The sequence below is a fragment of the Cydia amplana genome, chromosome 20, assembly GCF_948474715.1.
Source record: "Cydia amplana chromosome 20, ilCydAmpl1.1, whole genome shotgun sequence".
NCBI classification, from domain to species: Eukaryota; Metazoa; Arthropoda; class Insecta; order Lepidoptera; family Tortricidae; genus Cydia; species Cydia amplana.
In genome coordinates, this window is record NC_086088.1 from 3,699,451 (window position 1) to 3,714,366 (window position 14,916).

At 37.7% G+C, this 14,916-nt stretch overlaps 2 protein-coding genes across 2 annotated transcripts; one reads left to right on the forward strand and one right to left on the reverse strand.

Annotated features, from left to right (window-relative positions):
• Positions 1 to 18: 18 nt before the first annotated feature.
• On the reverse strand, positions 19 to 633 carry LOC134657390 (uncharacterized). Its single transcript, XM_063512936.1, has one exon. The coding sequence runs from the start codon at positions 575 to 577 to the stop codon at positions 143 to 145; it is 435 nt and encodes a 144-aa protein (XP_063369006.1). The 5' UTR covers positions 578 to 633; the 3' UTR covers positions 19 to 142.
• A 9,858-nt stretch (positions 634 to 10,491) lies between these two features.
• LOC134657660 (uncharacterized) lies at positions 10,492 to 14,504 on the forward strand. The gene is made up of 4 exons (XM_063513221.1): positions 10,492 to 10,561; positions 11,687 to 11,836; positions 12,404 to 12,489; positions 14,393 to 14,504. The coding sequence occupies exons 1-4, from the start codon at positions 10,511 to 10,513 to the stop codon at positions 14,502 to 14,504; spliced, it is 399 nt and encodes a 132-aa protein (XP_063369291.1). The 5' UTR covers positions 10,492 to 10,510.
• Positions 14,505 to 14,916: the final 412 nt, after the last annotated feature.

Sequence of the window (14,916 nt, forward strand, 5' to 3'; positions counted from 1 at the left end):
TTCTTATACCCTTTAACATAGTTTTAATTATAAAATATTTATTGTTTTGTAAATAAATTTTTGAAACAAATTCAATCTTTTATTTCACACTCGCACTTTAACTTACTTTGCTCACTTATTCTACAACATTCAATTGAATGTTTCACCAATATTTTTTGAAATGAGTCTTAACGAGATCGTAATCTTTTTTGTTGTCTATAAATTCGAATTCGTCGAAATCTTGAAATATGATCGTGTTGTCTCTGTCTGTGTGTCTTTTCATTCTTTTGGCTTTCGGTGATATCCTGTTCGGCATTTTTTGGATCTGGCTGTGGTATTTGGGTATCTTGTTGTTCCTGTTTTTGACTCTCTTGCCGAACTTGAATGCCGCTTGGGTGGTAGGATCATCGTCTCTTTCGTCAAATTCTTCCAAGTCATCGCTAGTTGGTGGAAGTGTTGCTTTTGTGGTTAGACGATGGGACATCATCTTCTTATACTTCTTATTCCTCGCTATGATCTTCTGTATCGTAGATTTCGGATGCTTCTTGTACAGCTTTTTCGATGCCTGTATTTCTTCTGGGGGCACGGGTATAAGCATTTTGTTATCTGGTTTGTCGAAATATGTATCACTCTCTTTGTCTTTCTGCAAATAAAACAAAAAAAATTTTTTTTTACTTTTTTTATGCAATAAGGTTAAAAATAAAATTATCAGTTATGTTTCCTGTTTATCCAATATGTATTATAAATTTAATTATTATGTACAGTGGGTATAATTGGCAAGAAAAATATCCCTTGTAGGGACCTTTAAAATCATTTCTTTTTAAGACTCTTTTCAGATGTAATTCCTGAATAATCACTGCCATAGGATTACTACTTATTATCTAATACCTTTAAACGAGCAATTCTTGTTTATTTATTTATTTATTTATTTATATATATATATATATATATATTTCGGGGATCTCGGAAACGGCTCTAACGATTTCGATGAAATTTGGTATATAGGGGTTTTCGGGGGCGAAAAATCGATCTAGCTAGGTCTTATCTCTGGGAAAACGCGCATTTCCGAGTTATTATATGTTTTCCGAGCGAAGCTCGGTCACCCAGATATTCATTCATTATTTATAAACACAATTGTTAATAATGCCGTTTATAAACTTACCATGCTATTTTTTGACTTTGCGAGAGCATTTTGTAAAAATTTTGGGGGAATCTGGAAAAGAAAAAAACATTTGTATGACTATACCTATATTAATCATACCAAGTCGAGTGCAGAGAAGGTGCAACAGAAAATATTAGTAACGTAGTGAATACCTTACTCTAAGTACAGTCAGCAGCATAAGTTGCTAAGCGGGCGAGGTGTTCAAAAATACCTTGACACGCTCTTATTCTCTTAACGATAAAGTCGCGTCAAGATCATTTTGAACACCTGACTCGCTTAGCAACTTCTGCTGCTGACTACTACTATCCTAGATCACAGGATATTTTTCTTTGCAGTAAAACACTTTACATTTTAATATAGAAGCAAAACATTCTTGTCAGTATATTGCATGCACCGTTCAACCTATAGTTGGTCAAACCAAATTGTCAGTAAATAAGAACAAGAAGAAACTATACTCATCCTTTTCTTTTGGGAGCTAGTACAAGTGTAAGACAAAGATATTATGATTCTCTCTGTCTATGTTTGAAATGAGACAGTCCTTTGACAAACTATAAATAGAAATCCAGTAGGTAGTACACAAATTACTACCTAATATCTGATTCAATAAGATTCAAAATTTTGCACTTTATTTTTAACTGACAATTTGGTTTCCTAATCCATAATATGGTATTATATCTAAAACCTTTAAATGAGCAATTCTTGTATATTTATTTATGTATGTATATATATTTATAAAATATTTCGGGGATCTCGAAAACGGCTCTAACGATTTTGATGAGATTTGCTATATGGGGGTTTTGGGGGGCGAAAAATCGATCTAGCTAGGATTTTTATATGGCTTTTTATATGTTTTCCCAGTCTCCCAGATATTATCTCTTTAAATATAATAATATATATCAAGAAAAGGATGGTACGGCCGTGCCTCTTTGTTTTGCTCGACTTGGCGGGGGCACTGGGCACTGCCGTGCCCCCAGATAAACGATTTTGGTTTAACAAGGCAACGGTAAAGTTGAACAATATGTAAAATAACATCGTTCTGGGTCTGAAATGCATCTTTTAGTAAGCTTCAGAGAACGTTTTAATTTAGAGTGCAGTTTTATTCAAAGTTTGTGAAGTTAATTTGCATATTTACACCACGACAAGTTTTGAAAGTTTTTCCTTTATAATTATGCGAGATGAAATAATTACACTGATTTTCACTTAAGATTTTTAAGAACAATGGTACTTGCCTATTTCGTTCAAGCACACTTGTGACGTTCCACGGCAAAAGGTACCTTATGGCAGTTGGCGCTTACGTCGCATAGCGCCGCAATAATAATAGCGCGCGGCGGCGGAGCGGCGTTAATAATAGCGTAAGCGCCAACGGCCATAAGGTACCTTTATCCGTGGGACGTCACAATTAAATCCATACTAGCACAAATTAAATTATTTTCAGAAAATAATTTAATTTGATAATTTTTATCTTTTCTTAGTATATAGCATTTATTTTAGTTCACAATTAAATCGTTTGCGCCGCTCAAGGGGAGGTTAAAGATTTTAGAAGCTACCAACCGGACCCAATCATTTGCTGCGTCCTGCAACACCGTCGACGCTGCTGTATGTGTCCCGTCTACACTACCTTACGAAGGTCGATGATATCGTAAAGTATGTGAAAGCAAAAACCGGATTCATCCTGAGGGTCGCGAAGTTGGAATCTCGACACAATGCGAATTTTAATTCGTTTGTGGTGACCGTTCCGACTGAACATCTAGCGACCTTCACCAAGGAGGAGTTTTGGCCGAAGGGTGTCAAGTTTCGGCGGTTCCGCGGCCGGTTCCCTGACACTGCGGGGTTGCGTAATGCATCGCAATCATAATGTGTTTTTTAGTGTTTAGATATAATTTTATAATATGTATGCTAGTTTTAAGGTATTTATGTATGGGCCACTAGTTGCCTGAAATAAACGATTTCATTCATTCATTCATTTAATTATCCGCCTGATGTCCGATTGTTGTTTAATTTGCTATTGTTTGTCACTACATAGTATAAAACAAAGTCGCTTCCCGCTGTCTGTCTGTCCCTATCCCTATGTATGCTTAGATCTTTAAAACTATGCAAAGAATTTTGATGCGATTTTTTCAATAGATAGAGTGATTCAAGATTTATGTATAATTTGTTAACCCGTGCAAAGCCGGGGCGGGTCGCTAATATGTATAATTGCTTCATATTATTCCACTTCTTTCTTCATAAATTATTTATTTCTGGTAAAGGTGTTATTATCGCAAACGATCGATCAACATTTACTGAGAGTGTAGGGTTCGTTCTGTTCCCGTCTCATGAATCATCCTGTATACCGTTACTGATAAATACAATTAAGTGCCTAAGTGCCTACTTACGGCATTTATTATAATATTACTGACTGTTATTAATGTGCAGTTTTCATAGTAAAGTAAATAAAGTACAGTGGAATCCGTTTATTATGACTCCGCCTATACTGACCAACCGCTTACTATGACGTAATTACTGTGCGAAGTTTGGTTTTCATATAAAATTCTTAGTGACAAAGTCGGATAAGATGACTTCGCTTATAGTGACAAACCGCTTATTATGACCTAAAAATCCTATTTACATTAAATTATGTCCGGTTATACTGACACTTTGCTGGTTTTCGTGGCCGTCCCCACATCTTTCCCTGCGAGGACGTTTGGTGCGTGCGTGGCGTTTAAGTTGATTTAGTTTTGACTCTCGGTGACAAGTTGACAATTGGTTCCAGGTTATTAAAACTCATTTCTTACAAAGGAATTCAAGATTAATTCGGAAAAATTAACAATAATAAGAAATTAATCCACTATGCTTTATATGACATCCGCTTAGTATGACGTGTTTGTCCCTTCCCTTCGATGGCATTATAAGCGGATTCTACTGTATCGTAAAATCGGGTTACATTGGCCCTGGAGAGTAACCAGGCCCCGTAGACAACATGCCGATCGCTAACGCCACGTAGTGAACGAAACGCAACTGTCACTGTCACACTAATATGGGAGAGTGATAGAGAGACACAAAGCGATTCGATAGCGACACGGTAGCAATCGTCACCTTGGCTAGGCCGCCGGAGTAACTTTTGTCCATTGGGTTTAGTTCGGTACTGTTTTATATTTGCACTGAAATTATGGCACATCGTCATGGTTGGTTTTATTTATATTTTTTAACCGACTTCCAAATCTCAAAGAAGGAGGTTATCAATTCGGTTGTATGTTTTTTTTTATTTTTTTTATTTTTTTTTATGTTTGTTACTCCATATCTCCGTCATTACTGGACCGATTTTGAAAATTCTTTTTTTGATTGTATGTATATGCATACAGATTGGTCCCGTTTTTGTCAAAACCCAGTTCTGATGATGGGATCCATGAGAAATCGAGGGAACTCCTCAAATCTTAAAGGCATACATATAGTGATTTTTGTGTTTTTATCAACAAATCAAGCATATACATTCAGAAACGTGACATTTGATGAAGTGGAACTGCTGATGATGATCAGAACAGAACTCTTCAACGACGCATAGTTCACGTTTGGCGATTTGTCCTCTTCGTTATGTTTGTTAAGCAAGTTAAGTTTTTAAGCCACATTTTTGTCAAGCTCGAGTTCTGATGATGGGATCCATGAGGAATCGAGGGAACTCCTCAAATCTTAAAGGCGTGCGTATAGAGATTTTTGTATTTTCATCAGAAAATCAAGCATTTTTATTAAAAACCGTCGCATTTGATGAAGTGGAACTGCTGATGATGATCAGAACAGAACTCGTCAACGACCCATAGTTCACGTTTGGCGATTTGTCCTCTTCGTTATGTTTGTTAAGCAAGTTTAGTTTTTAAGCCACATTTCTGTCAAGCTCGAGTTCTGATGATGAGATCCATAAGGAATCGAGGGAACTCCTCAAATCTTAAAGGCATACATATGGTGATTGTTGTGTTTTAATCAACAAATCAAGCATATACATTTAAAAAGTAACATTTGAGGAAGTGTAACTGCTGATGATGACCAGAACGAAACTCTTTAACGACGCATAGCTCGCGTTTGGCGATTTTTTCTTTTCGTTATGTCTGTTAAGCAAGTTAGGTTTTTAAGCCATATTTATGTCAAGCTCAAGTTCTGAACATGGGATCCATGAGAAATCGAGGGAACTCCTCAAATCTTAAAGGCACACGTATAGAATTTTCTTTATTTTCATCATAAAATAAAGTATTAACATTAAAAACTGTCGCATTTGATGAACTGGAACTGCTGATGATGATCAGAACAGAACTCTTCAACGACGCATAGTACATGTTTGGTGATTTCGAATTTCGACTTTGACTTGGACTGGGACCCGGATTCGGATCCAGATCCGGACTCGTACCCGGATCCGGTTCGGACCCGGACCCGGACCTGGACTCGGATTCGGACTCGGACCTGGACTAGACCCGAAAGCGGACCAGGACTCGGACACAAACCCGGACCTTGACCCGGAAAACCACTATGATACCTAAACTAAATAAACCACTATGATTACCTACCATAAAATGTAGGTATAAAGTATGATGAGGCCAAACCCCTCCCGCTCAAACCCCCGTACACCGCACCGCATGCGCCGTTAAGTGGGTTAGGTTAGGTTTGAACTACTATCCTCACAGAACCGAACAAAAGTGGGTTAAGTTAGGTTAGAACTGCGAGCCTTACAGAAACGAAATGCTTCCTTTTCTACATAGCGCACCATCTACAATAATCTTTCACCGGGCCGCATAGAAGTCGGTTTTTTTTTCTTAAAAATTATATTAGGCCCTACTATATGAGTTATTTCATGTGGCCTAAGTTACCCTCTGTTGGGTTAAAGTAACCCGAAATTATTGTACCTTATAATATAAATTGTAAAAAAATAGCTTAAAGGGTGGAATCACATCTGTCAGCATCGAGCCGCATTTTATATATGAAAAATCGCTCGTTAGTATGAAGATGCGTACGCATCGGAAAGCTGAAAGCATGCGTACGCATCTTCATACTAACGAGCGATTTCTCATATATAAAATGCGGCTCGATGCTGACAGATGTGATTCCACCCTAAACATTTTCTCAGGTTTATTAAGGTTTATAAATAAGGAGAGTTCATCAAAATGTATATATAGGTTTCAGAACATTTCAAATCATACCTGCACTCGATTAAGATTCGCAGAAACGTAGCAAATCAATGTGATCCCAAACAACGGGTAGTACATGTTAATACACTAACGTACATTGATGTTGACTTGCGGCAACATGCCTTTTTATTAACTATGCTTGGTTTTGCTTTGCGGAACAACAACACCATTGTTCAGCTTTATTGTTTTACAGGTTTTGGAGGGGGAAATTAGTGTGGGGGATAATTTTTAGCTATCGATGTCGATGGAAAGAGACTATAGTTGGTCAAACCAATTTGTCAGTAAATAAGAACAAAAAAAACTATACTCGTCGTTTTCTTTTGGGTGCCAGTACCAGTGTAAGACAAAGATAGTATGATTCTCTCTGTCTATGTTTAAAACGAGACAGTCCTTTGACAAACTACAGATGATCGATCTAAACTTAATATTTGTAGAGATTAGAGGTACAACTAGGAAAAACACTTTTTAGGGTTCCGTAGCCAAATGGCAAAAAACGGAACCCTTATGGATTCGTCATGTCTGTCTGTCTGTCCGTCCGTCTGGCCGTCCGTATGTCACAGCCACTTTTTTCCGAAACTATACGAATTATACTGTTGTAAGTAGGTGTATTCTGTGAACCGCATTAAGATTTTCACACAAAAATAGAAAAAAAAAACAATACATTTTGGGGGTTCCCCATACTTAATTTTTCCTCAAACCCATACGTGTGGAGTATCTATGGATAGGTCTTCAAAAATGATATTGAGGTTTCTAATATAATTTTTTTCTAAACTGAATAGTTTGCGCGAGAGACACTTCCAAAGTGGTAAAATGTGTGTGTGTCCCCCCCCCCCCCCCCCCGCTTCTAAAATAAGAGAATAAAAAAAAATAAAAAAATATATGATGTAAGTACATTACCATGCAAACTTCCACCGAAAATTGGTTTGAACGAGATCTAGTAAGTAGTTTTTTTTTAATACGTCATAAATCCAATTTTTTAGTAAGCAGCAACGTCTAAACACGATGCTATAAAGCTTAGAAATAAATCAAAATTTGAAAAATCACTCTGGATCACAGACAGTGAATTTTTCAATTCAATGTCTGTGATTCAATTGTGAATTCAATTTAAATTATTTCTAAGCTTCAAGTACTTTTCTTTCCTCATAGTTAGGTACCTACCTACTTGAATGATTTATATACTAAAATATATTATGTTAAATAAGTACAAAAAAGTAAGTAACAAAGTCCGTACGTGTCCGAGGCCTGATTGGAAACAAAGATAAGAAAAACTACCTAATAAAAAACCTTTCTCTAAAATTAAGTACAATATTGTGCTTGTTTATAAGGTTGAAACTAGATAAACTAACAAACATTACAATTTAAATAAAACAAAAAACATATTAATACAAACTCGGTGCTAAAAATGTATTTATAGGGATGATGACACATGTTGAATTTTATAACAAAATCTAGTAAAATAGATAGCAATTAAACAAACACTTTATCACAATAATCTAGATATTGAAATAAAATATGGAAATGATACAATAATACAGGACCTGAAAGTTACAAAATTTAAGTTTTTTTTAAACTTCCAAAAATGATAAAATTAAGGGTACCATTCCATTCCTTACATTTTATCCAAAAAAAATATTCTATAGCATACATAAACGCAATATTTCACCGACAAAAACGCAATTTTCTTGTTTTGTCCATACGACAAGATGGGCTCTCAGAGACCTTGACGTCACGTTCATTTATCGTTTTGTTAAGGGCGTTTCGCGAGTGAAGTGCGACTGTCATCCTTTGACTACAATTTCTGACTTTTGTGTTACTTTAAGGGTCCCATATAGACATTTGATCCTAAAAACAAACCCGATCGATTGATACCATAAATGAAAATTAGTCATGTAGCCTATTAAACGTATCGCATAAGTATTTTCAAAATTAAACATGTTGCCTTCAGTCACAGCACTACTACGGGCATCGCTAAAACGGAAATAGTTTTTTTAGAAACTCTATCACCATGTTCTAGTAAATACTGTTATTTTGAGATCTAGGCGACCGACGGATAGATAAATGGATAGAAATGAAAATAACGTGAAGATTCTTGTTTAAAAACAAAATGTTATTGTAGAAACCTAAATATAAATAAAAATTAAATATATAAAAATAACTACCTACTTGTTATTTATATAATAGGTGAGGGTGGGGAGGGTCGATCCCTAGGGGACACTTGGTAAACTTCATTTTTAATCAAACCAAACAAGATACATTTTTTTGCACTGGTAACACTCATTCATTCGTTCCTAACTTCACGTTCTGTCATGGCACTGTATCGGAAAAGTCAGTGGTTCAAAAATGGCGGACGGTGAAAGATTTTCTGCGTACTATATTAAATTTTCGGTAAGCTTTAACTGGATTTATTTTATAATATGAGATGGAAATGATGTTAGTGAGTGTGCTTATTTTATTTGTTGTTTATTGAAGTGATGATTAACTTGGATTACATTGATATACGCGAACACACGTTTCGAGTACGGCACGTTTTATAATCTTACTATGTATGGGGAGACTTTGTCTTTTTCTTCAGGGGAGATATGATTCCGGGATCATGTCACCCCCAAAGCGATCAAGTATATACATTGTAATAAATTTACTTACAAAATGATTCATAGAGCTATCATAAATATTTTCTTTTCTTTAGTAAATCATGCCGCAAAAGTACGACCAGAGAAACACTGATTTAAACTTTCAAGGTTTTTGACTGATTATGTTTTAATGTTTTAATGTTTATTTGGGCACAAACGGTACATGTTTCTTATAACTAATGTCTATACATAATTCATAAACCAATATAGTTGCCACCACTTACTAGCTCATTCAAGAAAAACAAAATTCGGGATAGCTAGATTTTAAAAATTAACAACAACAGTCAAATTAGGACAAGGGCTTAAATTAATGAGATATAACTATTTTTATACATTAAATACGCAATTATTGTTTATTAAAACGGGATTTAATGGCATATAATTCAGTTTTTAATTATACAACCGACTCCGAACTCCGAAAACGGAATTATCCCCGTGGCCTTTGAAAAGACTAACTAAAGTTGACATCAAAATTTTACGAACTACCCGCACTTGGTCTTGTTTATCAAGTTAAACGTTTTACACACAGGGGATGTTACTCGGTCGACAAACAACACTTATAACGATATTTGGTTTTCAACCGGCGATATTTGTTTTTATGGATGAAATGCTATTTCAATGGCTTTTCGACCTTATGTACTATAGAACCGACGGTCCATAGAAAGGATTTTAGGATTATGCAGCTCAAACACCGTCCTCGAAACGTGAGCAGTAAATTTCTAAAATTATTTATTATAGTAAACAATAACGACCAGAGATAGGTAAAAAATTTAAAATTGCTGTAGGTAGGCTAAAAAATACCTTCATAATAACTTTAAAAAATTTAGCTTGTTACAAGAAATGTTATGTTAATAACTTAGATTTTGTTTTTTTTTTAACTTTTTTTTTGGTTCAAAAATTGATTCCCTATTTTATGTTGTTTTATGGATAATACGATTACATTGTTTTTTAAAAGTATAAGATTATGGATTAATATGTGTTAGATATTTTCATATATTAATTTTCTGTAGATAAAGTGAATAAATTAATGTAGATACTACCCTCGAAATATGACATTGCCGCTTAAAATCTTTTTACCAAGTGTCCCCAAATCTGGAAGACTTGATCCCTTCGGCTTAGACATCTGATTACCGGAAATACAACTTCAAAGCATGGAAGATGCAATTTAAATATGTTTGCTGTGTATTTTACAAATTATAGATGCATTGCTAATAGCGATCCTAGTTATATAATCAATGAGAATCTGGTATGGGGAGACATGGTAAAAATCTGTTTACCATGTGTCCCAAGAACCAGGGTCACTTGATCCCCCTAGGATCAAGGCTCCCGACCAGGGGTAAACAAGTCTCCCTTACATAGGGGACACATGGTAAAAGTCAACAGTATGGGTTTTCATTAAATAATGGTCTAATTTATTGCACAAATCTGTTCTAATTCAAACTATTAATGAAGAGATAAATTCTCAATCGTATGGTCTATAAAGTTTTTCAATACTACAAATAGTTAAGAAAATGTATGCTAAAAACAAAAGGGGTGATCAACCCTCCCCAGTTTCCCCTATGATATAGCAAATAACATTGTGTGACGATATGCATTATGTCCATCACAGTTTGGGAAGCTACTTAGGCATGAGGTTTCTGGTAAGTGAAAAACTTTTATTACTATTAGAAACATCCATGTGAGAGAATGGAGGAAGATCGGAACGTGAAAAGAGCATACCGTAAAACGAGGTGACTTTAGGAAATTTTGGGGATACTTTGATAGTTTTAAAACTGCCACTAAATTATCATTATTCATTATTTTCTCGAACTGTTCGTGTAACAAGTTAGATTATTATACATACTTGTTTACCTACTACTAAAAAATCCGAATAAAAATATGTAACGGCTGAAAAACTGAAATATCGAAGTCGCCCCTGCATTTGAAAGTCACCCCGGTTTACGGTACCAGGCGGCCTAGCCAACGTGCCAATCGCTAACGCTCCGTAGCGATCGAAACGCAACTGTCACTGTCGCACTAATATGGAAGAGCGATAGAGAGACACAAAGTGTTTCGTTGTCGAAGCGATAGCGATTGTCAGCTTAGCTAGGCCGGCAGGCGGCCTAGCCAAGGTGACAATCGCTATCGCTAGCGAGAGGTCGCACAGGACTAGGGAATTCTCCCGGTACTGAGTTTGTATGGCGAAAACCGGGATTCCCGGTTCCGGTACTGTATTTGTATAGAAAACCAGTACCGGGAGTACTCCCTACACAGGACCGAGAAAAGTGGCGCTGTCCTGTGTCGGAGGCAAAGTCTCATTTTGGGTCGCTGGTCATTTTTGGAGGAACTAAGTAAGAAACATCCGCTATTATTGATAACGACTGAATATAGTGCGTTTATAATATGTACCTAATCAAATATTGGTAACCTTGATCCCCACGATACAGGCCATGCCTACTGCGGTGTTCAATCCAATGTGCTTTTGTTAAATTTCCTTATGATAAATAAAGATAGGCAGGTATTTTGTAGAGGTTATATTCCATTGACGTATATCTCAGGACGGGCCTTACGGTCACTAAAAATGATACTACTTCAGCGGTGTCACTCACGAATTCGAGCCATCGTGCAGTCTAACGCAACTAGTTGCGACCAATCGCGTTGTAGCGGTGTCACACCGCTGTACTAGCCCCATTTATGCCCCATTCTCATTGCCCGTAAGGCCAGTCCTGAGATACACATCAATGTTATATTCTTTGGGTATTTTGATTTTGATTATTCATATCCAGGTACTCCACTTCATATCCCATTTGCTGGGCTTCACACGATGCTCCCTAGTTTTCGACGAAACAAACCAAGAAGCGATGAAGAATAAGTACTGCTCTCGCGTCGGAGACTGCCCGCCCGGTACACATGTCATGTGCATGTACGGAAATATGGTATCGTCATTAAATACTGTTCTTTTCGTTCTCGCTATCTTTCTGTCTGTCTCTCTCTCTCTTTCACACGATGTTTCCTAGTATTCGACGAAGCAAACCAAGAAGCGATGAAGAACAAGCACTGCTCCCGCGTCGGAGACTGCCCGCCCGGTACACATGTCATGTGCATTGTACGGAAATACGGTATTGTCATTAAATACTGTTCTTTTCGTTCTTGCTATCTTTCTGTCTGTCTGTCTCTCTCTTTCACACGATGTTTCCTAGTATTCGACGAAGCAAACCAAGAAGCGATTAAGAACAAGTACTGCTCCCGCGTCGGAGACTGCCCGCCCGGTACACATGTCATGTGCATGTACGGAAATACGTTATTCACTTTAGTGACAGACGTCAAACGCCGAAAATGGCGGACACAATTTTCTCTCGATAGCTGGTCTAGCACGTAGTAGGTAGATCAATGGGTATAGATGGGTGGGTGGGTAGTAGGTGGGTCAATGGGTATAACAGTACCTAAAATTAGTTTAATTTTAGTGTACTTATCTTTTTTATTTATATGATTGTATTTTTTAGACAATGATGGGCCCTAGATGTAGCGGTGGCCAAAGGCTTCCGCTTACTGAAGATGAAAAAACATACATATTAGATCTAATTAATGAGTAAGTATCTACGCTAAGTATTTATTCAACAATGTAAAGGAATAATATTCAAACATAAATAAATATTAAAGTGGGGCTCCCATACAATAAACGTGATTATTATACCGTTTTTTGCGTAATGGTACCGAACCCCTCGTGCGCGAGTCCGACTCTCACTTGGCCGGTTTTTTTATTATTATTATTAATTACAAAATATTATTAATATTATTAATAATATATAATAATTCTACAAGGCCCTCACGGGACCCGATGTGGACCTGCTCGCGTCGGTGAACTGGTTACGATTCGGGGACTTCTTCGGAGAAACCGAGGGTTTTGCCTGTGCAATTGCAGACGAAGTAATGATGACGAACAACTATCGGAAATATGTCCTGAAGGACGGTACGGTCGACATTTGTCGGGCATGCCGCCGTCCCGGAGAGTCACTCAGGCATATCATTTCCGGTTGCTCTCATCTTGCTAACGGCGAGTACTTGCACAGACATAATCTCGTAGCCAGGATTATTCACCAGCAGCTTGCTCTTCTATACGGCCTTGTGGACCGCGAAGTACCGTACCTACTACAAGTATTCACCTTCGCCAGTTCTCGAGAATGGTCGTGCCACGTTCTATTGGGATCGATCTATCATCACTGACAGGACTATTGTAGCCTATAAGCCTGACATTGTGATAATAAATAGATCGAGCGCAACGCCGAGCCGTGCTCGTTGACATCACCATCCCCCATGATGAGAATCTCGTGAAAGCCGAGAAGGACAAGTCCAGTAAGTACCTAGACTTGGCTCACGAGATAACCACCATGTGGGATGTTGATTCGACGATCATTGTCCCGATAGTTGTATCAGCGAACGGTCTAATAGCGAAGAGTCTCGACCAACATCTTGAGAGACTCTCGCTAGGTGGTTGGATCAAGGGTCAGATGCAGAAGGCGGTGATCTTGGACACGGCGCGGATAGTCCGCCGGTTCCTCTCTCTGCAGCCCTGACCACCGGCAGCTTGGGCCTTGCCCCGCTGCTGGCGGCACCCTAGGTTAGGTTTTTTATAATATGTTTATAAGTATTTTGTATTGTTTTTGTAAATGTTTTTGTATTTTATTTTTATATCCATATGATAAAATAACCTAACTTAGAGAAGATAAATAAATAAAGAGTATAATAATAATAAATAATAATAATCACGTTTATTGTATGGGAGCCCCACTTAAATATTTATTTTATTCTGTTTTTAGTATTTGTTGTTATAGCGGCAACAGAAATACATCTTATGTGAAAATTCAAGCCTAGCTGTCACGGTTGATGAGATACAGCCTGGTGACAGACAGACGGGCCTTAACTGACAGACGGACAGACAGACAGACAGATAGACGGAGAGTGAAGTCTTAGTAATAGGGTAACTTTTTTACCCTTTGGGCACGGAACCCTAAAAATGACTGCTTCAACTCGTCTGACAATTGCATGATTGTGATCTGAGGTTTTCTTATTTACTACTTTAAGTATTGGTACGGAACGATTCGTGCATGAGTCCGACTCGCTCTTGGCCGGTTTTTTACTTTCCTGTCCTATATAATATACCTACTAATCTTTGTTTCTTAAGATATTGCTTGAGGTCTTTTATTGATAAGAAGCTTCATTATCATAGACATATATCCCAGGACTTGCCTTACGGGCAATAAGAATGGCGCATGAATGTGGCCAGTACAGCGGTGTGATACCGCTACAACGCGATTGATTGGTGAGTTCGCATCGCGCTCGCGTTTGGTCGCAAGTGTCGCAACTAGTTGCGTTAGACCGCACGATTGGATCGATTTCGTGAGTGACACAGCTGAACTAGTACCATTTTTAGTGCCCGTAAGGCGCGTCCTGATTTATACGTCAATGTTCATTATATTTTTACGTTCGTTTAGGTTAAGGCGACGTTTGGCTAAAGGCGAAGAAAGCTTTCCAAAGGCGTACGGCATGAGAAAGCTGGTAAGCGATTTTTTTTCACGGAACTCGACAGGTGTCATGAGTAAATAGGAGTACCTCACACCCTCATAACTTGTATAGTATGACTAAATAGCGACAATTATTGGGCAGCGCCACTGTAAAGGATCCGATGACTCACGCTAGACCGGGCCGGGCCCGAGCCGAGGCGTCCTACATGTCATTTTCTATGACGGCTGATCGGTGATCACGTGTTGCTTTCCATAGAAAACGAAGCGCTGGAAGCTCCGGCCCAGCTCTGGCCCGGTCTAGCGTGAGTCATCCCCGATGGTCCTGGGTTCAAATCCCAATGAGGACATTTATTTATGTGATGAGCATGGATATTTGTTTCTGAGTCTTGGGTGTTTATGTTTATGTATATCATTGTCTAAGTACCCACAACACAAGTCTTATTGAGCTTACTGTTGGGCTTAGTCAATTTGTGTAATAATGTCCTAAATTTTTT